This window comes from Lagenorhynchus albirostris, chromosome 8 (assembly GCF_949774975.1).
Source record: "Lagenorhynchus albirostris chromosome 8, mLagAlb1.1, whole genome shotgun sequence".
Classification (NCBI taxonomy): domain Eukaryota; kingdom Metazoa; phylum Chordata; class Mammalia; order Artiodactyla; family Delphinidae; genus Lagenorhynchus; species Lagenorhynchus albirostris.
Window position 1 is genome coordinate 79,288,415 of NC_083102.1, and position 26,864 is coordinate 79,315,278.

The 26,864-nt window shown below is 36.5% G+C and overlaps 1 protein-coding gene across 1 annotated transcript in view; it reads left to right on the forward strand.

The window, feature by feature from the left end:
- Positions 1–713: 713 nt before the first annotated feature.
- SEMA3E (semaphorin 3E) overlaps positions 714–26,864 on the forward strand; it is a 108,958-nt gene continuing 82,807 nt past the window's right edge. The window contains exons 1-3 of the mRNA XM_060156162.1: positions 714–866; positions 15,594–15,653; positions 18,138–18,257. Coding sequence (XP_060012145.1) covers positions 771–866; positions 15,594–15,653; positions 18,138–18,257 — 276 coding nt within the window. The 5' untranslated portion in view covers positions 714–770. The remainder of the gene's footprint in view (positions 867–15,593; positions 15,654–18,137; positions 18,258–26,864) is intronic.

Consider the following 26,864-nt stretch of genomic DNA (forward strand, 5'->3'; position numbering starts at 1 on the left):
TTTCTGAGTTGTTGTTCATCTGGAATTAACTGGACTTGCTTTGGGAATATTTATTATAGAATTGGGATTTTTGTTATACATAGAAAAGTAAATATAAAAGTCATAATGGAATGACTTTTCCGTGTAGCACTTTACATTAAAGTTTGTGAAAAATAATTCTTTCTGTATTTAAAAACGTAGGATATTTACCTTACCTATTAAGTTGAATCAAAGCTTTTCAATTAATAAACTTATAAAAGATGTTAATTTGTGCATATCACAACTTATTTCCGTTGTACTTTTTTTTACACACTGAACAAATATTTAAAAATTTTTTTCCAGTGTTATTGAATTATAGTTGATGTATAATGTTGTATTAGTGTAAGGTTACAACATATTGATTTGATATATGTACATATCGAGAAATGCTTACCACAATAAGTTTAGTTAATATCCATCACCTGACATAGTTAGAATATTTTTCTGTTGATTCGAACTTTTAAGATCTACTATCTTAGCAATTTTCAAATACACAATTAAGTATTGTTGATGCACTATATATTTTTAATCTTTTTGAGTAATAAATTTTAAAGACTTTGTATTTATGATAAAATGAATGTTAATTGCACAGTATTAATAGGTATGAAAATAGAGCCATGAGAAGAGTGTTATAAAGGTATTTATATTTTCTCTTGTGTTTACTGTACATTTTGTTTTGTATTTCAGAGCTCTTGGATCTAAACAGAACGTCAGTCTTCCATAGCCCTTTTGGATTTCTTGATCTCCAGACAATGCTGCTGGATGAATATCAAGAGAGACTCTTCGTGGGAGGCAAGGATCTTGTGTATTCCCTCAGCTTAGAACGCATCGGCAGTAACTATAGAGAGGTATGGAAACAGCAAACTATATTTCAGGAGAGAAAGAAAAGGAGTCAGGGAGATAGCTTCTTGCGTGGGTTTTACTTGGACTAGATTTTTCATTGTCTTGGCCATTTCACTTTCTGAGTGATAATATTATTGAAATAAAATATTCATTAAAATCATTTTGAGAAAAAGTTACAAATGATGGAGAACGAACTTTTCTAGCACAGTACAGATCTCTGTGTCCCCAGAAGACTTCTGATTGGTGCACTGGACGTTTCTCTTGCCTGATGGCCCTTGTCACCACACCCACTGTCCTGACACCTGGGTTTGGAATATGCTGATTTAAAGTACCTTTAGGCCTTATTACTCCAGAAATCCCATCCTGAAGAAATACGGATGTGTGAACTCAGTATAGCTAACTCATGTATTTCTGTTGGTAAGATCACTAATTCAGGTGGATGCTTTTTAAACCTGAAGGATTAAAGTATTAAAATAGGCGAGCACCCAACTTTTCTGAGAAAGATTAACTGTAAGAAGAAAAATGGTTCTTATAATCTATGCTTATAGAGTTGAATTGAGGTAATATGTTTCCAGAAATATTGATATAGCAACCTTATATAAAACATGCAGAAATATTTATAGACCATAGGATATTTTTGGCATAAATGTATTACATAATACATGTTCTTTATAATTTACTTATTTATTTTTATGTTTGTCGAAATGTATGATGTCCATATTTTTTAAAGGCATTTTTAAAACAATGTATCATAAAAAGCAGCATACCTTCATCCCTGACAGTTCCTCATCTCTAGAGGAAATCATGTAAAACTCTCATTTCTTCTGGTTCTTACCTCCATATGTCTAAATAACATTTGTGTACTGTTCTTCCTTGGTATTGTTAATTTTAGATAATATCTGTTGACTTTCTGTAAAGGAAGATGAGGATTTTAGCTTTCTTTTCTTGCAGTACCGTAGCTAAAATATCTGCACTATTTCACCAGCAGCCCCTACTCATCTGCCTGGTCATCTTCCCAATAGAGCTGTACCACAACTTTTAGCTAAGTAATAACTATTTATATTATTATAATTGGGAAAATGGATCACACTTCTTCCCGCCACCCCAGATGAAATATTTCCTCTTTGTTTCATTTGCTTAGATTACTTTTACTCATTTTTCACCAAACTTTCTACCAGAGTTCTTATACTCCTCTTAATATTGTAAACCGTATGGCTTTCCAAATCAGTTTTTGGTTTTTAAATGAGATGCGTCCTTCCTGATTCTCTTGTCAGCCCAGAGTTGAATGCTGGAGCATCCCCTCAACCTCCCACTTGTGTGATATTCTTTCGTAGTTTAGTCTGACATTTTACTGAAACACACCTTCAATTAGCTTGCTGAAGAAAGATCCAAAGTAAACTTTTGAGGTATTTTTAATGTTTAAAAATAATATTTTTCGGACTCCACACAGAATTGGTAGATGCATGTAAAATTCTAGAATGAAAATCATTTGCTCTAGAATTTTGAGGATAGTGTTCCATTGTTTTCAGACTTCGAGTATAGCTGCAGAGAAGTGCGATACCATTCTAATTTCAAAATTTTATTTATAAGCTGTTTCCTGCCACCCTGTTCCCCTAATCCTGTCCTCATGCCCTTCTATGTTTTAACATTTTCTCAAATTTTCTTTAAGGTTTGATCTGTTTTTCATTCACTGTGTTGAGACACAGTGGGCCTTCTGCAGGGGAAAGCCTTGGCCTTCAGCTCTGGAAAATGTTGTTATTTCTTTGATGTTTTCCCTTCTTTTCCATTTTCCTCCTGACTCTCTTTCTGGGACTTCTATAAGGCAGAGTTTTGTTCTCAATTGTCTGGCCTGCTGTTTATTATACAGACGTTGAACGATTTCTCCTGATTTCACCCACACCCACCCCTTTTCCCATTTTCAGAAGAGCCCTAGACTTCTAATTCCTGAGAATTTTTCAAGTTCTTTTTCATGAATCAGCTTGTTTATTGGCTCCCTTCACCTTGCAGGCATTTAGATTTCAGCTTTTCTCATGTGGAAAGCCAGTCAACACCTGTCCATATGTTGTAGAACTTCCAAAATGTTGCTCATATTTCTTTGGCATCTCCACTCAAGTTCTATTTGTCCTTTTTGCATTATGTCCTTTGGCTACTATTTTAGTTGCAGGATGAAGTGGAGACACATAATGTGTTAAACTCTTTCCTTTTTTTTTTCTATCACCCTTAATTTTATTTTCTCTGCAGTTTTCAAAAGAGATGATTGCTCTCTCTCTCTCTCAATGTCTATCTAAAATATATATTATAAAATTGTATATTTATTTATATATATAAAACATAAATATGCAATATTTGTATTATACACACACATCATTTTGGGGGATTTTTTAATTGAAGTATTGTTGATTTCCAATGTTTCAGATGTACAGCAAAGTGATTCAGTTATGTATATATGTGTATACATATATTCTTTTTCAGATTCTTTTCCATTATAGGTTATTACAAGATACTGAATATAGTTCCCTCTGCTATACAGTAGGACTTTGTTGTTTATCAACTTAATATATAGTAGTTTATATCTGCTAATCCCAAACTCCTAATTTATCTCTCTCCCCACTGCCTGTCCCCTCTGGTAACAATAAGTTTGTTTTCTATGTCTGTGAGTCTATTTCTGTTTTGTAAATAAGTTTATTTGTGTCATATTTTAGTTTCCACGTATAAGCGATATCATATGCTATTTGTCTTTCTCTGTCTGACTTCACTTAGTATAATAATCTCTAGGTCCATCCATGTTGCTACAAATGACATTATTTCATGAGTAATATTCCATTGTATATATATATACTACATCTTCTTTATCCATTCATCTGTTGGTAGACATTTAGGTTGTTTCCATGTCTTGGCTATTGTAAATAGTGCTGATGTGAACATTGGGGGGCATATATCTTTTCGAATTGGAGTTTTCGTCTTTTTCAGGTATACACACATAAATCTTTAAGACCATCAAGGACCTCCTTCTTCCAGACAAATTCAATGGATTTTCCTCTCCCTTTTTTGGATGGTCATTTTCCTCCTAACTGTGGTGTTCACCACGTGGCCCCCTTCTTTTCTCTCGGGTAGATCATCTGCACACTCCAGTTCTTTGAAGGAATAGCTAAGCTAGGGGTGGTTAGAATGGGGGCCATGGAATAATCTCTGTTATGGGATGATTTCCTCCCCCCCAACCCCTAATTCATATGTTGAAGCCCTAACTCCCAGTCCTGAGAATGTGACTTTAAAGATGTGATTAAGTTAAAATGAGGCAATTAGGGTGGGCCTAATCCAGTCTGACTGGTGTTCTTATAAAAAGAGGAAATTTGGATACATTAAAGAGACATCAGGGATATGTGCCCATAGAGGGAAGGCCATGTGAGGACACAGTGAGAAGGCAGCCATCTGCAGGCCAAGGAGAGGCCTCAGAAGAAACCAGAGGTGCCAACACCTTGAACTTGGACTTCTAGCCTCCAGAACTATGAGAAAAGAAATTTCTGTTACTTAAGCCACCGAGTCTGTAACATCTTGTTATAGCAGCCATAGCAAACTAATAAAATCTCCATATTAACATTATAAGTATGTGAATATGGAAAGATCCTTCAAGGGATCCGACACCCAGAAGATTAAGAATCTTTGCATTAAGGAAGTAGTTCTTAAATTGCTGTCCTTCGATCTGGATCCTGTAACTCTCATGGAGTGGGTCCCTGAAATCCACATTTATGACACGCTTTCTAGATGACTTTTATGTACACAAAATCTCATAACAGTTTTCCTGAGCCCTCATTTCCTATGTGGAACTAAGGCCAGGAGTTAGCAGCTTCCCACTTTAATGTGATTCTGCTTTAGAGTAGGGGAAATTGAATAACCTACTTATCCTTGATTGTTTTGGCCTAATTGTACCCTGAGGCCTTTAATGCTAGAAAGACTGCTTTAATGGAGGAAATGACCTGTGAAGACTATATAAGGATAAGAAAGCTGGAGAGTGATGAGTATTTATGAACTGCATCTTAGGGAGCTAAATAGAATAGTAGCTGGCTGTTGAAGCTTCAGGGTTCCATCCAGCAAGGATGTCAAGGAAAGTAGCTATACAAATTATTAAATTGAATAACTTCGCTGCATTCAAGGGTAAATCCTTGTTTTGTGGGGCCTGAAGTATATACAGTTTGCTGGGCCACTTCAGGAAATATAATTCAAACTTAAATTTCAAAATTGCTAACGCCCCTCCCAGGGCCACAGAAGGGCTGGGTACTCGTGAGGAATTCTGAGAGGTAAGCTACATTAACTCTGAGGTGACTTCACCCCACCTGCATTTGTTATTTTGTACTTTTCTTGCCTATTTCCACAGAATGATTAGCAATAAAACTCCACATAGACGTTCTGCATTTATTTTCAGTAACAGCAGAGTTAGACAAGGTCTACTTCATAGACAGTCTGTTTAAAAAAAGTAGACTTAAGAATGAGAGGACTTCCCTGGTGGCACAGTGGTTGAGAGTCGGCCTGCTGATGCAGGGGACACGGGTTCGTGCCCCCGTCCGGGAAGATCCCGCGTGGCGCAGAGCGGCTGGGCCCGTGAGCCATGGCCGCTGAGCCTGCGTGTCCGGAGCCTGTGCTCCACAGTGGGGGAGGCCGCAGCAGTGGGAGGCCCACGTAGCGGGGGGAAAAAAAAAGAATGAGAGTTGGTGCCTCAGTGCTGTCCAGGCTCTGAAGATGTGATGTTTCTGCTTCTTGGCCAAGTTCTCCTCCTGTCTTTCCTGGACCTTACTCCTTCAATGATTTACCTGTTATTATATCTTTAATATCTCCTGCTTTATCTTTGGGTTTCTTAACCTCAATACTGTTAACATTTGGAATAAGTCTAGGTTGGAGCAGAGAGTGTCCTGTGCCACTGTAGGATGTTTAGCTGTATCCCTGGCTTCATCCAATACACTCCAGTAGAATGCTGCCCCTGAGTCATGATAATCAAAAAGTCTCCAGACACTGTCAGATACCCCCCGGGAGGCAGAATTACCTCAGGTCAGACCACTGTGTCTAGCCCATCATTTTATAAGCAGGATACAGACCTCTCATTTAAAAAGTCCCACCATAAACATGTATCTACTTGGTGCTACCACATCCCTGCTTCTTCCCCTGGGATCAGTCACCTTGGAAGAGTAGCCAAAGCCCATTTTCCCCGCTTTCTCACTTTCCATTTATTTCTTAGTTTTTAATATCTTTTAAAATGTAATATGTGGGGCTTCCCTGGTGGCACAGTGGTTGAGAGTCCGCCTGCGGATGCAGGGGACACGGGTTCATGCCCCAGTCTGGGAAGATCCCACATGCCGCAGAGTGTCTGGGCCCGTAAGCCATGGCCGCTGAGCCTGTGCGTTCGGAGCCTGTGCTCCGCAATGAGAGAGGCCACGACAGTGAGAGGCCCACGTACCGCAAAAAAAAAAAAAAAAAAAAAAAGCTATCCATGTTTAAATTGGCTTTTTGGCTTTTTTTTTTTGGCCGCACTGCATGGCATACAGAACTTCCCCGATCAGGGATCATACCCACACCCCCTGCATGGGAAGCATGGAGTCTTAACTGCTGGACCACTGGGAAAGTAAAAAGTCTTCTTCATTAAATTTCCTTGCAGTCACTACTTAATTTTAAAATTATCATTTTGTATTGAGGAAGAACTTCCAATCTAGATCATCTGAAAAGGAATGTACCTGTTTCTTCTCATATTCTCCACCCCCAATTTATTTATACTTAGTGCAATATCAAGATGTGGCCAAAAGAGATAATGAAAGTTTATTATGTTATTATTAAATTCTCTAGTTAGCAGCTGTACACTCAGCAATATTAAATGTTTTTTGTTTTTGTTTTTGTTTTTTGTGGTACACGGGCTTCTCACTGCTGTGGCCTCTCCCATTGCGGAGCACAGGCTCCGGACACGCAGGCTCAGCGGCCATGGCTCACGGGCCCAGCCGCTCCGCGGCATGTGGGATCTTCCCGGGCCGGGGCACGAATCTGTGTTCCCTGCATCGGCAGGCGGACTCTCAACCACTGCGCCACCAGAGAAGCCCTAAATGTTATTTTTACATGATGCATAGTTGTTTGAACTTCAGTCTGGTGAAATGTAATTTGAGTTAAATCTAAGGGGATTTAAATATATGCATGCAAAATTAATGAGTTACGTTTTTTTAGCGTTAAACATGTAATTCATAAGAAGCTATGTATGTTAAAAATATGATCAAGAAAGGGAAGCAAAGGAATAAATACAAAACATCCTGGTATATTGCTAGCATTTAAGGAGCATTTAAGAGTAAAATTTACACAATTATTGAGTAATTCAAGCAATTCTTAAAAAGAGGATTTAAAAAAACTTTTCCTGTGACTCTAAAATATTTCAATAATATATGATAATATTTCAAAATGGTAAATAATAATATTAATTAGTAAACCAAAACTAGTAATGAGTTAAAAATCCCTCTAGATATTACACAAAGTAAAGTTTTTTCATATAGCACCTAACAATTATTGAAAACATTTTTGTGCTGTTTTCCATATTCCATGAGAAAAATTTATTTCCTAATTCATATTTATCAGGTTTATTTGTATTACCATAAAGAAGCATTAGCCATGGTACCTTTATTTGTGTTTCTTTATTGGTTGAAAGTTTGTCTTCATTCTTTCTGATCAACATTTCATTTCTAGAATGAGATATAATGGATCAACAGCTACATTTTTTTTTGGATATTTGACAGAAAGAGCCAACAGAGTATTTTTTTGTTTTATTTTAACTTATTTCCATTTGCAGATATTATAAGACCTTTTGAAAAGTAGCAGAATGTAATAGCAAAGAACACGTTTTATAGCCAGGTTGCCTGAACTCCCGTATCTGGTCCAGCACTTAGGCGATGAGTGATCTTGGTCAGCTTATTCCATAACTCTATTTCTCAGTTTTCTCATCTGTAAAAGAGAGATAATCATAGTATTTATCTCACAGCTTTTATAAGACAGTTTATTGACTTATTAGTTGCCTAGGCCAGTGCCTGAAACATAGTATTATCCAAATATTTGCTATCATGGTTATTATCTAAACAAGACATAGAATCAGCACATGATTCCTATGTGCTGCCATTTCTAACTGAGGTAGGAGAGTACTGCATATTTTTAGAGATGATTCAACTAAGTTCTAGAAACAGTCATGGAGATACGAAGTATGCAGAGATGAATAAAACAATCCCTACCCTAAAATATTTCTAATGCAATGGAGAAGATACATACATACACATCTGTCACAGGTAGCACAGTTTGAATAGAACTATAACAAAGGCCCAAGTAAAATGCTAAGAAAGTATACAGAAGCTGGGAGTTGAGGTTTCCTGGAGGAGATATAATTTAAAATTGGACTTTGAATCGTAGTTGGAATTTTGATTCACACAGGTAGGTGGTGGGAACAGAGAGAGTACAGGGAAGAAGGTCAGACATTTTAGAGCACTTTGAAGTAATGACTTGGCTGAAGTAGATAGGTGAGGTGGGGGCATGAGGGTATCAACAGGGTAGAATGAGAGTTAAGGATGGAAATGGGGTTTAGACCAGATCCTGAAGAATACTGACTGCTGTGCTGTTGAAACTTAATCTTCTAGGCAGTGCAGGAGCCAGTGGGAGAGTCTGAATACGTGTAAAACACAATCAGAATGGTAGTTCAGCATGATTGCTTTAGCAGCAGCATGTTGGGTGAATGGAAGGAAGAGGAGAATAGGGCCATGAGGCCAGTAAGTAGCAGTTAGAACTTAAAACCAGGTTCACTTGTCTTAGAAGCCTAAGGTCTTTCCACCACGTCACAGTGTTGAGAACCAGGCTGCTGCTCTGGTGTGAACTCCGTGTCTCCCAAGGTGGTCTTCAGTGTACTGTTAGTTCTGCCTTTTGTCATGAGGTGTTTCTTTCCTCTTGCTTCTTACTCCCTTTGCATGACTAACGTTTACCTTCGTAATGGTTAAGAGACTAGTGGAACAGTTAGTGGTTGGTGACAGTAGTGGAGGAAAACCACTGACAAGTGTGAGAAGGAACTGTTAACTTAACGGCAAAGTTGAGTTCCCCACGAGGCTCCGGTATTTCAACCACAGGTGAGGGACTAGCTTGTCCGTCTCCTATCGACATAGCCCCTTGCAATCTGTGCACGTTTGAGAAGTACTGAGATTCCTGAAAAACAAATCAAAATTATTCTCAGGGAGGTAGCAATAGTAGTTTGAGGTATAAAATCTTCTTTTCTTGTTTCACTTCATGAAGAAATCAAAAGTGGAAATGTTTGTTTATTTAAGCTGTATTTTATAGGACGTCATAAAACATTCCATATTTAGTAATAAATATTCACTTTAACAAATTTTCACCCCTGGCTTTCTCCAAGTTTCTAAATTTCAGCTTTATTTTTCTAAAATTACTCTCACCACCATTATTTTAAGCTAAAGTTACACTACTTAATTTGGATATCTCTAAATATAACTCAGTCACTTCTGCTTGTAAAAATATTTATACTTTTCTCGTTTACTCAACTTTACTGAATCCAAGGTGAAAAATAATGCTTGAATTTTAGAATTTAATTTTTTTAAGTGAGAGAAAGGCATTAAAATCTAATTTGCATATAAAATGGCAAATGGTATTTCACATTAATGATGGCAATTTAGTAAATTTCATCCATTAAAAAGGGCACACACAAGGCTGGAAATGTTTGTGTCATAATAATAGTGTTCTAATTCAAAAGCTTTGGATTATAAACATTTCAAGAACAAATCTTGTCTATAGTCCAAAAGATTATAATTCTGGTATACAAACTACTTGAATAATGACAGCCATTGTAATTAAGTATAAAAGCATAAGCAGTAAGGATAACGTGTCAGGTTAAAACTACCATTTATAAACCATTAGGCCTCTTTTAATGTGTTATACTCAATCTATTTTCTTGATTTTAATGACATTTATAGGACCTTTCATTAAAATATACATTGATGGACACTGGTACTATATATAGATATAAAATATATAAAGAAAGACTAAAATATAAACAAACGTTTTTCATTAGAATAATAGAATTAGGAAGAGAATATTAGATGAAGTTATAATAGTGTCTTAATCACTTAAATGTATTCCAAGGAAGAGAGACTTATATTACCTGGATCATTTTATTTAATTTTTTTCAATAAAAAAGGAAATAATGTTTTTTAGACAGTTAAATTATTGCTTCTTTGTTCATTTGTTTTTGCTCTCCAAAATCTCTGAGTGTCCTAACATCTTGTAACAATAGAATTGTTAAATCCTTAATCCTGGTGTAATTAGGAGACTCAGTAGGGAGTCCGGGTAAGAATTACTTTGTAATTTAATTTTTATTTTATTTTTCTCCTTTGAGATATGCAAGAATAGTAAATGTCCTGTTAAAGTGCGTTGGAACAATTAAATTATATTGTAGGAGTGTTGTGATGAAATGATGTGTATTTAACCTTCTGCTTTTTGTACCTTTCTCAGTGCAGAGAATTTGGAAATGTCATTACAACCCTGTTGCTTAACTGCCTTTAAAACTGTTTTATGCAGAACAAATAGCTTAATTTTATGGGTTTTTGTTGATGCTATACTCTGGAGCAGAACCAAAAGGCATCCTTACTGCCAAAACAAATGAGGAAAATCATTTCCCTTACTGTCTTGGCAGAACATTTGTACGTGATGGCTTTAAAATAACTTTTGGTTTCCAGTGAGATCATTCTCTGATCTTTTCTCACCTGAGTGGACCTTTGAATGCAGTCCTGAGCCTGTTAAATTCTGTTAAAAAAAAAAAAAAAAAGAAACCAAAGCAAACTAATGTATAAACAACAACAAAAGCAAAACTTGAGTAAATATATAATGACATTGTTCATTTGGAGAGTTCCCCTGTGTTGCACTTTAGTGGTGAGTGTTCATAATTTAATCTTCTACCTCTCTCCCTTCCATGGGCCCAGAGTGATCTGGTTAACACCCTTTTCTCTACCCTCAGAAATCCTGCCAGTCTCTCAAACTTGCTAAATCCTGCAGGATTTCCTCCCTGATTAGACTGGAAAGTTACTTGTCTCATTTATTTGATACTGCTTGCAGCATTTTCATGTCAGTGAATCTATATCTCACACTTTATTGTAGGATCCTTTACTGAATTGACTTTTTGAAGAATGTGATAAAGAAATGTTGACTGATACAAGTCTGCCAATAGACAATGAATGAGCAGGGATTACATTTAAGGCCTTATGCCAGGTAGGCATTTTAGGGCTGGGGCAATAAGTCACTGCCTTGCCCTCTGTAACTTATAGCCCTAATAAGAGAGCTGAAGTTGAGTACACATATCATTATAGTCATAGATAGAAAACGTAAGAAAAGCAATACAGAGGATCAAAGGAGGGAGACATACTATCTGTTGAAAAAGTTAATCAGGAAACGTCTTCTAAGACGTGCCTGAAATAATGATTTCATTATCCCTAGAGCAACTGCCACTATTAGGTTTGCTGCTAGAAACAACACATGTTCTGGCAATCCTAGAAAAGCCATGTATTGTCTTCGCCACCACATAATATATGATCTTTTGTTTGTGTCAAGAACTGTGAAGGGTCTGAAATTTTACCTTGCTTTTAAGACAACAAGTTAGCCTGTCATAGTTTCATTGATGCTGGCAGAAGACAACGCCTGGGCTAGAGACAGAGGACTCTGTCACTCACAGGACAGCAGGTAGCATGAGCCTCGTGTTTCCATCTTGTCTTTTCCTCCTCAAGTCCCATAGGGGATGGGCAAAGCAGCCTAAGTAGACGCTGTACACACAGTGAATTTGTGTCATACCCGCTTTACCAACCTCCAGCTCAGAAAACTCCCAGTCTTACAAGGGATTTGCTAGCAAAGCTGTCCAACCTTTGCCCAGAGGGAGACATTATCTTTATTATCCTGGTCAGGAAACAAATCTTCTATTTGCCCTGAAGGGAGATTCTATCTCTGTCTTCCAAGGCTCTTTGAAAAGATAATGTGGAACAAAAGCTGTCAATAAAGTATAGGAATCCTCTAGAGAATTGCCCCCCAGACAATATGTTCAAATAGTCCCCGAAATAATCCTTATGAAGCAATGATTGAGGAGAATGAGGTAATACGTTGAGGTTGTTGTATTGTCTGGATACTATTTCAACATTGAAAAGCTGAACTTTCGTATATTTTTCCAAGGAATTAGTTATCTAATACTTTGAAATTGTAGAACTACGGTTTAAAGAAGTCACCGTTTTACATAATGATGAAAAATGGATAAAAAAAGATGCTAATATTCTAAGAAGAAAAGTGCTGCATCTCATAAATTAAAGGTGTTAAGAATATAAAAGCATTATTCTGCTCTACTGGTGAGGTATTCTCCGATTTATTCATGTCAGTAAGCAAATTAGTCATGAAAATCTTTCCAATGATGGATGATCCTAAAATGAATTTGTATTTTGAATTTGTATTTACACACACATATACATTCTAGCATATCCTTTTGAATAATTTATGCATCCACAGTAAAATTATAATTCCAAAACCAAATTGAATCTCAAATTAGAATAAGTTTTAGAAATCATCTGAGAAAACCTACTGCTCAGTGCCTGAATTTTTTCCAAAATAAAGGATAAGTGAAGTTTATCAATTCTACAACTTCACTTCCAGAATCCTGTTGTCAAGTGGTGTTGGTAACCTCCCTCAGGCTGATGTTAAGCCTGCAGTCGAACCTGACATTGTCTTATTTATGTGATATCTTTCCTGAATCATATATGATCCACTGATAGATCTACTGCTATAATGAAGAACATTGATTCTAGGGTATTCTATGTGTGCTTTGGACTTTTTAGTTGGTTTTCTTTTATATCCCTACTTTTCTCCTTTTGTCTTTTTTCTATGTTGCAACATAACGAAAAGCGCTTGTGTTTTTATTTAAAAGTTTATATATTGCACTATGAAAGCAAAGGAACACATGATTGCTGACTATTGTTAGTAAGAAACTTTAGGGAGCTCATTACACTAATAATAACATCAAAGTAATGTCATACACCTATAGTGCAAACCCTAGAGTGCTCACTCCTATGATAATAAATTTAGTCATAAAAGGATCATCATAATCAAATGCCATTGTCACCACTTTTATAAATCCCCAATATTTTTCATGTATCAGGGCCTGGATTTGACTACGTAATGTGTGAGTTAAGTGACAAACCTCTTCCCCATCTAGCATATAAATACCTAACCTGATATTGTATGGGACACAGCTTTTTTAAAAATCTTAAATTTTGACCGTATTTGGGATTCAAACATGTATATCAGATTTCAAAAACTAAAACGCCTACAGGGGCCACTCAGGTAAAAGAAAAGTCTGAAGAGAATCAGAGAGTGCCTGTCCCAGTGAAGGAAGACTTTAGACTCAACTCCAGAAGAATGGTGCCACATAGGAAGGCATGCCTGTTGCTTGCCTTTTAGATTTTTCTAGAGACATTGTACACCAGGGCATGTAGATCCAAGGCACAGGCCTTTGGAGGCTATGAACAAAAAACTATAGGGGTTCTGGTGAAAGTCAGCATCGCTCAAAATAGAATTCATCATCGCTGACCAGCAGAGTCCATGAAGATGATACATTAGCATGAGAAGGCGATTCCATGGAATTCAGAAAGAGACACAAGAAAGGGAGCCGATTGAGCTTTTTCAGTCAGGGGAGGAGGAGTGATTGATCCAGCAGGTGAGGGGATAAGCTATTAACCTGGAGGCTTTTAGATCTTGAGGCACAGGAAACATTTGAGAACTTACCAGTTGCTACAATTACTTAAGGGAATTGTATACCTTGGTTCCCACCCATAGATCTGCACTGTAGAGTTGGACAGAGAAATATGCATTTTTTTTAAAAGAAGCTCCCAAATAGTACTTAGGTAAAGTTCTGGTAAGGATTAAATTAAATGTTGAATCTGAAGTGCTCAGTACAAAAGTTAGAAAGCTGATAATGCCAAGTGTCAGTGAGGATTGCTGGTAGAGTATAAACATGTCACCATCCTGGAGAGCAACCTGACACTACAGTAAAACATTAAATGTATGCTTCGCTAAGACCCAGTAATTCTGCTCCTGGTTATACATACCAGTGGTATTCTTATACAGATCCCAGAGGGACGTGTACAAAAATGTGCTGCTGCTTTTGGTGGGGGGTGGAGGGAGTGGTTCTTGTCAATAAAGTACTTTATTAAAACAAAACAGACTATTGTGGTAAGAAGCCTTTTCCCAAAGTAGCTTACACACCATCACTTGTGGTGTAGTCACTGCAACTGAAATGAGCTGTTCATGGAGATCATAAACATTAAACTGATTCCTCTAGGTTTTATTGGGAGAAGATGTGCCGATGTTTGCCGTGGTGGAGATTTGGAGACAATTTGGGTGTCCTCATTGGGAGAGTAGAAGAGGGAATATGGGGGATCCATACCCCAAATATTACAAAGCCGTTAGAAACAACAGACTGTGTGTATACATAGGGCTTTGTATAGGGGTCTTCAAAACCCAGTTCTTAGTATAAAAGATGAGAAAGACTTTACATAAATTAAAATATACCATTTACATAAACTAAAAAATGCACAAAAAGCAATATACACTTTATAAGAACATATGCAAACAACAGAAAAACTGTTAGTCTTCCCAGGAACAATTTACAGTGATTGCCTCCTGGAGGGATGCAGGGAGAACGTGGAGGGGGGAAGGGAAGGAAATAAATAGATAATTAAAATAAGAGAGGGACCTTTTGAGACCAATGATAATAATGAGTCCTCAGTTGCATAGTATAACAAACTCAAACCTCTGCACATGAGTTTATAAAGTAGAAGAAAGAAGAATTAAAAGTTCTTGCCACGCTGTCTGGCACATGGTGTGATTAATCTATCATTTAAGCAAAAAGAGGAACAGAAACGGTCTGAGAAAAGAAAAGGATAGAGAAAACCATTTCTTGCATTCCCAAAAAAAAGTACTTAATGATTTCTGCCTGTGGTCCCAGCAAAGTGCTAGGCGCTATCTGAGATGAAAAAGAGGTATTTGATATATTCTCTCTTCAATGAAGAAACCAACAAATTTGAAATACAACGAAAATTTCCTGAAATCCAGTGGGAAACTGGTAGAGTTAAATTATGTTTTAAAAATAATCAAAGATGTTTGTGGTGTATTATGAAGTGATACATTATAAACAAAGGATGAATTATAAATTCATTCATTATAAATCCTTTCATTCTTTTGTGCACAAATGTTATTGAGAGTCCACCACACCAGGTTCAGTGCTAAGTGGTAAAAATGCAAAGGGAACTTAAGGAGGTTCCTGGCCTTTGGGGATCAGACAAGTTCGGGAGAGAGATTGGACAGCAGAGGTCACAGCAGGTTAAATGCAGAGCAGTGCTGGTTGAAGTATGGGTGGCCTTTAAAGGCCTGAGACTTGAGATGAACCTTCAGAAAGATTAAAAAAAAAAATAATAATAAAGTTTAGCATAAAATAAAAGCTAAAAGATAAGTGTCTTAATTTGGCAAATAATGCCATAGAGAAGATAAAGTCTTGCTTGATCTTCTCAAAGAAGGAAGTAGAACCAACAAAAATAGAACAAAATAAAATGTATTGAATTACAGAAGAAAAATGAAATGGTTTTTCCGTGTGGTTTATTTTTATATGCAGTTGCATAACAGTCCATTATCTTTTATTCCAGATACACTGGCCAAGTACAGCAGTAAAAACAGAAGAATGCATAATGAAAGGAAAAGATGCCGTGAGTATTATTCATTGTAAATTAAACAAATCATCAATTATAGTCATGGTCAGTGACAAAAGACTGAATCGCTAACCTTTTATTTGCTCTTAAAACACATATATGCAATTCATTTCAAGAATAAATATCTATCTCTCTCTATATCTATAGATATATATGATATATACATATATATCAATATATATGCACACATACATACATGTATATATACACACGTATACGCATGCACATATGATATATACATGTACATGTATATACATATACATGTACATTTTCTATATATATAATATATATAATTTCTATATATATAATTACTTAAAAATTAATTTCAGTGTAGAGGTAGAGTAGGGCACCAAGGTACCATCTAGATCTTGGTTTTATTTTGTCTTATAATATTTTAGTCAACTCAGATTTATAAATTCCTTCTAGTCAGGCTTATCTCCTATGTACTGGGGACAAAAATAATTTCAGGTAATTTCTTAATTTGAGGAAAAGCTAAGCACCATCTTTGTGAGATTTCGTCTCACCCTGATTAGTAAATTAGAAACAAATGAAGAAACTAAAGGAGAAAAAACAAAAAACTTGAAAGAAGATGGCAAAGGCAGTAAACATGCTTTATATATTCCACATGTTTTGAGGATGTCTCCTGCTGAAAGAATCAATATTCCATCTCTCCATAACTTCCCTGCAGCATGTGAAAGGGAAGAGGTGGTCCAGCAGCAGCAGCCCTGCCATAGTTGCTAACACACGAGTACACGGGTGAAAGGACTTTTCACGTGCTAGGAGTAGCTGGCCGACGACACAATTCACAGCTTTGGAGGAAGGCATGCACAGCTCCTTTTGAAAGTTAACTCATCCTTTTTTTCAGTAAGAAAAAATAATACCATGTAGAAATCTAACACACATTATACCAACTCCTGATTCTTGCAGCAACTGGGTAACAGCAAAGGGATGAGTCAAGACATTCTTGCTGTCTTAGTCTACAGCGTGATGCTGAGTAATTAAACACATTCACAGGCTGTGTCAATCTAAGCCCACCCGAGCCACAATGTGGTCTAATCGGCTTACTCAAGCTGTGACAGTTTCAAGAGATGAGAAGCAGGTGCTTATAGCAATATGAAAATAGGATATTAGATTTTCCCAACTATACGGGTCATATACAGACTAGGATGCTGCATGAAGGGCAAATTAAAGGAATAAGTCTATCGGTGTGCCCCAGATAATCGGTTCAGTAGTGTGTTACTTGTTCTTACCAAGGGAATGCTCTATTCTGAATCACTTACGATGAGATAGGTCTGCTGGCTTTTTCATCCTAATACTGTTGTATGAGAGAATTTAAAAGTCAGAATCTGACCTTATAAAACATAATATGTACTGACTATTGCATGTACTAATGTCAAAGTGATATTTAGCAATAAAAGGGTTTAGTATTTCTCTCATAATTTAAATGAACTAGCAGTACCTGCTTTGCCAACAGGTATTTGCTAAAATTAATTTAGTCAAGTTTTGTCTGAAGTAATTTTAAACTTTTTTTCACTCAGCATACTCAACTAATGACTGATTATTAAAAGTTTGTTACACAGGGAGTGTGTATCAGGTACTGGGTTTGATTAACTACAGAATACAAAGATGTGTAAAATCAAGATTCTGTCCTTGATACGATTACAGTTGAATCCCATTATGGGCAAACTAGAGCTCTGGGGCCGAATGTGACCTGCCATAAATGAAGTTTTGTTGGAACACTTCCATATACATTCATTTTTCTGTTGTCAACGGCTGCTCTTATGCTATAGCTGCAGAAGTAAATAGTTGCAGCAGAGACCAGATAGCCCATCAAACTAATTATATTTACTCTCTGGTCCTTTATAGAAAAAGTTTGCTGATCTCAGGACTGTAATCTTATAGTAATAGGTATAAAATGTTATTTTTATCAGTTAGCTTTCTATCTGTTTACTTGAAACTTCTCTATGAAAGTACTTTATATGAATTTATGAGTTTGAAGATATGACTTATTTGCCCAAACATCAAAACTCTGTAGTGCCCTAAGGTCTGCATATGTTCCCTTAAGGGTAATGAAGCTTTTTCTAGTTATTTGTTTTCTGACTTTATGCTGATTCATTGTTTATATGAAATTTTAAAAAATAACAGGTTTGGGAAGAATTTAATTATTTAGTGAAACATATTGCCATGTAAATATACCTGGATACATTTCTGAACAGTGCTTTTTCTAAATTCCTCATGTACTAGAATACATGAAAACGATACACTCGTATTATTAAATGTAATTCATACATCGCTGTATTGGTCACCTCCGTCTCTTCTTCCACTGGTCCGTGTCTTCTTTTCATCTGCCCCCTTTACCTTCTCTAACCAAGCGTGGGTTATACATGAGACTTCTAGGGCTCGGAAAAGCAGTAATCAAAAAAGAACTAAACATATTCATTACAGTAATCAATTTCTTTTTCTTTTTTTTTCCTGCTTTAGAGTGAGTGTGCAAATTATGTTCGGGTTTTGCATCACTATAATAGGACGCACCTTCTGACCTGCGGTACTGGAGCTTTTGACCCCCTTTGTGCCTTCATCAGAGTTGGATACCATTTAGAGGTATGATGATTTCATTCATTGCTCTCAGTGAATTATCAAAAGTAATGCTTAAAAGAACTTTGTTTTAAAAGAAAGGCTGTGGCATTTCTTCCTACAAAAGAGAAAAGCATTTGTGATCTTCTGATTAAGCTTGCTTGAGTCAGATAATCGATCTCCCTGGGGCTTTAAAATTCTTGCCAGCTACAAAATCTGTGAACCAATTAATTCTTTATGTATTCATTCACTGAAGAATTTCATTTACTTAATTTGTCCGCTTAAAAATATTCCTTAATATCAAACTGTGTTCTCTGTTGTCTTCTTATATAAAATTTTATTGGTGTAAGTGCCAAACTAGAATGAATATGTATATATATGAACATATATATACAAGCATATATGAAAATAAATCACTGCCTGCAGTATTTTTTAAAAGACATGCAAAGGCTTGTTGATCCTATAATGACTCCTTTTCTTGCCAGGTGAGGTGGGAGAGGTAGAGTTGGGCTGGGGGGAGATTGCAAACTGACTTAAGATAAACTTTACTTGATGAGAGCTATACATGTCCTCCCCTGAGACCCCACTACTAGATGGTATGGTATCATGAAAGCAAATCCCAACTGAATTCTGCCACATACACCACATTATATTTACTAACAAGCAGGCTTGGCATTCAGTCATATAAGCAATTTCAACAAACTGGGTAAACTCTCAGCTTTGGTTTATTTAGGCACATTTTCAAGCGCCTTACATCAGTTTCACTGTGAATAAGCACACTAAACAATATACTGATGTCAGGGTCTGTTACCTTCCCTTGTCCTCAGAAGGCAGAATCCTGCACAAGATGGGACACAGATAAAGCAGAGCTCTGGCTGGTCTATAGTTAAGCAGCTAGACTCTCTCTCTCTCTCTTTTTTATTCAAGTATAGTTGATTTACAATGTTGTGCTAGTCTCTGCTGTGTAGCAAAGTGACTCAGTTATACACATGCGGACCTTCTTTTTTTTAATATTCTTTTCCATTGTGGTTTATCACAGGATATTGAATATAGTTCCCCGTGCTATACAGTAGGACCTTGTTGTTTATCTGTCCTGTATAGAATAGCTTACATCTGCTACTCCCTTGATTCTTGGACCCCATTTATGAAAGGGCAGCAGTGACTATAAAATATTTTCAGCTACCACATATGAAGAGCAACATTCATTTCACTAGTGAAAAATTATTTCTGATATTCCTGATACTAGTTAACACACATGTGCACACATAATTAGCAGTATCTGAAGTGCTCACTCTAGCTGCCTTTGGAGAGTGCCCCTGATTGAGGCACTTCAGCTGTTAAGCATCCTTATAGGCAGGATTGTTGATTAGCATATTTTAAACGTTAACTAACCACCCCTAGTTGTAGATTAAAATTAAGTAGCGTACACAAACACATCACAGTATATTTACTAAATTATTTTAAAGAAACAATGCAGGTAATATAATAGGAGAACATTAGAAGGCAAGTAAGTCCAGTGCAAAGTCAGAATATTTACATATATACAAATATACAAAGTATACATATGTATATACATATGCATATGTACATATGTGTATACAAACACACAGGTATACATAAATACAAAGTCAGAATATATACAACTTGTGTTGCAGATTTGTTGGTGGCAGATCCTCTCAGTTTTCATTTATCTGAAAACGCCTTCATATCATCTTTATTTTTGAAGGATATTTTCCCTGGATATAGAATTCTGGGTTAACATTGTTTTTTCTTTAAGTGTCTCAGAAATGCCTTATTGTCGTCTAATCTCTTTCTCATGTAGATTTAGGTTTCATTCATGCTGGTATTATCCTGTTTGTAACTGCTTTATCTTTCAAGATTTTCTCTTTATCTTTGGTTTTCAGTAGTTTCTCTGTACTGTGCCTATGTGTGTGTGGTGACAGTGTTGGAGAGATTGATATTTATATTTCTTGGGATACTAAGATTTTTGGATACAGAGTATATGTTTTACACCAAATTTTTGGCCATTGTTTTTTCCAAATAATATCTCTGCCTCATTCTCTCTCTCCTCTCCTTCAGGGACTCATAAAAAGATAGATAGACAGACAGACAGACTGACTTTTGGGCAGTGTCCCACAGATCACTGTGATTCTGTTCATTCTTATTCAATCTTTTTTTCCTCTGTTTTTCAAGTTGGATAAATACCTTTGATTTATTTTCCCTTTCTTCTGACATCTCCCATATGCTGTTAAGTCCACTCCATTAATGGTCCATGTAAATATTGTTCTTTGCAATTCTAGAATTTTCATTTTGTATATTTTCCATTTCTATCCTGAGGGCTCCCCCATATTTTTATTTATTATGACTCTATTTTCCTTTAAACTTTTGAACATATTTTAATAGCAGTTTTAAAATCCCTGTGTGCCCCATTTATGATAAAAACCCTGCAGAAAGTAGGCATAGAGGGAACTTTTCTCAACATAATAAAGGCCGTATGTGACAAACCCACAGCCAACATCGTCCTCAATGGTGAAAAACTGAAAGCATTTCCACTAAGATCAGGAGCAAGACAAGGTTGCCCACTCTCACCACTCTTACGCAACATAGTTTTGGAAGTTTTAGCCACAGCAGTCAGAGAAGAAAAGGAAATAAAAGGAACCCAAATCGTAAAAGAAGAAGTAAAGTTGTCACTGTTTGCAGATGACATGATACTATACATAGAGAATCCTAAAGATGCCACCAGAAAACTACTAGAGCTAATCAATGAATTTGGTAAAGTAGCAGGATACAAAATTAATGCACAGAAATCTCTGGCATTCCTATACACTAATGATGAAAAATCTGAAAGTGAAATCAAGAAAACACTCCCATTTACCATTGCAACAAAAAGAATATCTAGGAATAAACCTACCTAAGGAGACAAAAGACCTGTATGCAGGAAACTATAAGACACTGATGAAAGAAATTAAAGATGATACAAATAGATGGAGAGATATACCATGTTCTTGGATTGGAAGAATCAACATTGTGAAAATGACTCTACTACCCAAAACAATCTACAGATTCAATGCAATCCCTATCAAACTACCGCTGGCATTTTTCACAGAAGTAGAACAAAAAATTTCACAATTTGTATGGAAACACAAAAGACCCCGAATAGCCAAAGCAATTTTGAGAACGAAAAATGGAGCTGGAGGAATCAGGCTCCCTGACTTCAGACTATACTACAAAGCTACAGTAATGAAGACAGTATAGTACTGGCACAAAAACAGAAATATAGATCAATGGAACAGGATAGAAAGCCCAGAGATAAACCCACACACATATGGTCACCTTATCTTTGATAAAGGAGGCAGGAATGTACAGTGGAGAAAGAACAGCCTCTTCAATAAGTGGTGCTGGGAAAACTGGATAGGTACATGTAAAAGTATGAGATTAGACCACTCCCTAGCACCATACACAAAAATAAGCTCAAAATGGATTAAAGACCTAAATGTAAGGCCAGAAACTATCAAACTCTTAGAGGAAAACATAGGCAGAACACTCTATGACATAAATCATAGCAAGATCCTTTTTGACCCACCTCCTAGAGAAATGGAAATAAAAACAAAAATAAACGGGACCTAATGAAACTTCAAAGCTTTTGCACAGCAAAGGAAACCATAAATAAGACCAAAATACAACCCTCAGAATGGGAGAGAATATTTGCAAATGAAGCAACTGACAAAGGATTAATCTCCAAAATTTACAAGCAGCTCATGCAGCTCAATAACAAAAAAACAAACAACCCAATCCAAAAATGGGCAGAAGACCTAAATAGACATTTCTCCCAAGAAGATATACAGATTGCCAACAAACACATGAAAGAATGCTCAACATCACTAATCATTAGAGAAATGCAAATCAAAACTACAATGAGATATCATCTCACACCAGTCAGAATGGCCATCATCAAAAAATCTAGAAACAATAAATGCTGGAGAGGGTGTGGAGAAAAGGGAACACTCTTGCAGTGCTGGAAGGAATGTGAATTGGTACAGCCACTACGGAGAACAGTATGGAGGTTCCTTAAAAAACTACAAATAGAACTACCATATGACCCAGCAATCCCACTACTGGGCATATACCCTGAGAAAACCATAATTCAAAAAGAGTCATGTACCAAAATGTTCATTGCAGCTCTATTTACAATAGCCAGGACACGGAAGCAACCTAAGTGTCCATCATCGGATAAATGGATAAAGAAGATGTGGCACATATATACAATGGAATATTACTCAGCCATAAAAAGAAACGAAATTGAGCTATTTGTAATGAGGTGGATGGACCTAGAGTCTGTCATACAGAGTAAAGTAAGTCAGAAAGAGAAAGTCAAATGCCGTATGCTAACACATATATATGGAATTTAAGAAAAAAATGTCATGAAGAACCTAGGGGTAAGACAGGAGTAAAGACAGAGACCTACTAGAGAATGGACTTGAGGACATGGGGAGGGGGAAGGGTAAGCTGGGACAAAGTGAGAGAGTGGCATGGACATATATACACTATCAAACGTAAAATAGATAGCTAGTGGGAAGCAGCCGCATAGCACAGGGAGATCAGCTGGGTGCTTTGTGACCACCTAGAGGGGTGGGATAGGGAGGGTGGGAGGGAGGGAGACGCAAGAGGGAAGAGATATGGGAACATATATATATGTACAACTGATTCACTTTGTTATAAAGCAGAAACTAACACACCATTGTAAAGCAATTATACTCCAATAAAGATGTAAAAAAAAAAAAGTGAAGTATGAGGTAGCTGTGAATGGAGAATAAATAAATTACAAGAAATTAAATTTCTCTCTTAAAAAAAAAATCCCTGTGTGCTAATTTTAACATCTGGGTTACTTTAGGTTTGCATTGACTGTTTTTTCTCTTGATGATGAATCATATTTTCTTGGTTCTTTGCATGTCTAGTAATTTTTATTTTGTACTGAACACTATAGATTATATACTTTAATTCTTGATTCTGAACTCTGTTACCTTTGAAGAGAGTCTGTTTTTATTCTAGCAGACAGTTTACTTGGCTGGACTCACACTCAAAACTACCTTGCAATGGGCAGCATCCACGCATCTCTTGTAACTTTGCAGCCACTGCTTTTCAGGGTCTGCTTGCACACGCAGTTCAGGTGTCAGCTAAGGACTTGGGAAAGAGTATATACACAGATCTCAGGGCGCCTCCTTCAGTTTCTGGATATGCCTTCTCACTTTGAAGTTGATTTGGTACCTTACCTTTCTGTCCTATGCCTTTCCAAGCTAGAAGGTCTCTAGCTTTCTGCTTGAGTTCTAGCCATTCCTCCCCACATGAATTAGGACATTCCTTGAGTGAAAAACTCTCCAGTCTTTGTCTGCTCTTACTGAATCCACTGCCTTCAAATAATTTTTTTTGTACTTTTTTACTTAGTTAATCATCATTATCTGTGGGAGTTAGTTCAGTACAAGCCTCTTTGTCATTAGTAGACATGGAACTCCATGTAGTTCACCTTCATATACATAATGTTGAATATTTTTCATGTAATTATCTTAATATTAGGTCTGATTAAAAACATATTTTGAAAAAATTCTGTGTGTGTCATAAAAGGAATATGTGGTCAGATGATAATAAAGGCAGTGAGAGATTTATTCCCAAAACTCCACTTGGAGGCTTGATAAAATTTCATATGAGGGAATGAAAAATTACAAATTGTTATAGGCAAGGAAAACGTTTAAAAAACACAGAGATAGGCACATATAGAATAGGTTCACAGACATTAGTTGCTTGGGAAACAGCAGAAGATAAAGCTGGGGCAAATTGGTGGAGGATGTTGATGCTAGACAGTGGCATTCTGTAGGTATTTCTGAAAACAGCATGGAGACTAGGAAGGAGGTTGAGCAGAGTGTTTGATTGACATGTCATTAGTAATATTTAGCATTGATTCAAGCAGAGAGGGATGAAAGGCAGAGAGAAATTAAAGGGAACTATTATAAGAGTCTTCGTGAGAGATCATGAGGATATTTGAGTGTTGTCACAATAGCAAAGGAAAGGAAGTGTGGAGCTGATGTGAGAAGCCACTCAGCAGGAGTTTATATAACTTAACATTTTATTGGATGTTGCTGACGAAAAGGAATCAAAAACAATTCCAATTTTATTTCTTGATGACTGGGAAGAAAAACAGTCTAACAGCAAGAGGAAGCTAAGAAGATAAGAGTATGTTTCTGTGAGAACATAAAAAATGCTCAGTGTTTCTCAGTTATAACTGTTTTATTTCCATGTACAGTTATTTGAAATATTGATCCTGCAGCTAGGATAGGGTGTTATCAGAATACGTTGAATTATTGAACCCTAGGGAGTTAATGGTCCCTGAAGGAGTCTCTCCTTTCTGTTTTCCTCTCTATCTTATTTTTTTCTCTTGCTTTCCTTCTCTGCCGTTCACTTTATCAAAGTAACTTGGAAAATGCCATTATTTAGGTGACAGTAGAATGTTTAGGGAATATCAATGTAAACAGACTGAGCAGACATAGTAGTATAAGGCAAATCATGTCATTGCAAATTAGAATCACACTTGTAAGGGTGAAAGGAAAAAAAGTAATAATAGACAACATTATCAGTGCTACAGAGACGGCAGTTTTGGTAAAGGGATGAGAAATTAGAATGTAGGAGATGAAGAAGTGACTGAATTGTGATAAAGGCAGTAATATTGCCTATTCAATCCAGAAATAGAATTGTTAAGGAAAAGAAATATGGAGAAGGATATAAAAAGTGTAGGAGTGTTGAAAGGTTTTTCTTAGGATAGTAGATGGGGAAACTTTATTTATTGAACAAGAAGATATGATCACTTTCCTTCTTGGAGTTAAGGAGGGCTGGGTGGGAAGCAAGTTTGACAAGGAGGCGGACTGTCTTATAGTCAGTGGAGAGATCTCATTAACAGTTGGATGTAAAGGGCTATTTTTCAAGAGAGAAACCAGAACTAGAAATGCAGATTTGAGAATTAACAGCATGTATATGTGTGAAAGCTGAGCCCTTTAGGTATGATATCATTGCTTAGGAAGAGAATTTGAGTAAAAAAGGGAGAATAGTTGAATATAGAGTCCAGAAACACCAATATTTGAAAGGCTAGTGGAGGAAGAAAAACCCACAAAGGAGACTAACAAGCAGTGACTAGAAAGGTTAGGAGGAAAATAGGAGAGGGGGATAGCACAGAAATGAGGAAGTGATCAACAGTGTTACAAGTCTCAAAGAGTCAATGTCATTGGACTTACAAAGTCTTTGGAGGAATTTATGAGAGGAGTTTCAGTAAAATGTGGTTGCAAATCATGGTTTTCTGGCGTAAAGGATTAAAGCCAACTTTCTCTTGAATCACTTTTGTCTCTTTCTTCATTTCATTATTTTTAATTTTTTCCTGAAGTATAATATAAATACAAGATGTACACAGCGTGTGAATGTATTGCTAGATCACGTCCACAAATTGAATACCCCTGTGTAACAGACACCCAGATTGAATCATTTCTTTTATTTTTTGCTTTTATTTGCACCTTTTTTTCCCTCATAGGTTGTAAACTCTTGGTTTTGGTTTATCTTTTTCTCTTATGCCCCTTCTAGTTTAGTCTTCATTTTCAAAATTATTTTTTCTTTTTATTTCAAAGTCCTTCCTGAATTCTATCACTTCATTTTTTAGTTTTCCTAATTTTGATTTATGTATTTTATTTCTTCTATCTTTTCTTAACTTCTTTTGAAATACTAAGTTATGTTTGATTCTCATCCACTTTGTGGCGTGTCTGTTTGACAAACTTTCATTGTCTGTGGTAATGTTATTCTGTTTATTATTCTTTTATCCTATGGTAACATTGTAGTAGATTCAGGTGGCATCTTCTTCTATTGCTCATTTTTATAAATAATTAGTTCCTGAACTTTTAAAAGGAAAGTGTGGATCAGAGTAGATGTATGTCTAGCTTTACATTTTAGAACTCACCATTCTGTTTTGTTTTGTCAAGTTTTCAAAACTATGGAGTTATGGATATAGATACAGATATATAGATATGGATATAGATACAGATATTCTTCTGGCCATGATCTTTTTCTCTTTTGTCTGGCTGTTGCTTTCCCTTGACCTTCTTTATCCCTCCTCTTGGACAAATTGTATTCCACTTCCAGCAGTTTCTTCTTGGAAGGGAAATGGGCTGGTTAATTTTGAGAATTCATAAGACTCCATTCTTTCCTCAGGCCCCTTGAAATCACCCACAGATTGAATCAGCAAGAATTCCTCCCAGGTTCACCTGACATTCTAAAGCGATGCTACACTACTAGTGAGTGCTTATTGGAAATATGAGAGTTACTTTCTTCTCACATTCGACAAAACCTGGTTGCTTCTCTCTGCTTCCTCTGGCAAGATGTTAATACCCTGTGTGTTTTATAGCTTGCAGTAGTTCATCCACACCTGCTGGTACTTAGGGGCTCATGGAGATGTCTTAATAGCCACCTTGCTGCAGGTGTTGTGTTGTCTGTGAGCTTGTCGTTTGGCATTTCTAGCTGATCCATCTGTTTTTCTGAGAGAACTTACGGAAAATAGAATGTATGCCTCTGCTGCTATCCTCTCAGAAATCTCATATTACCGAGTCC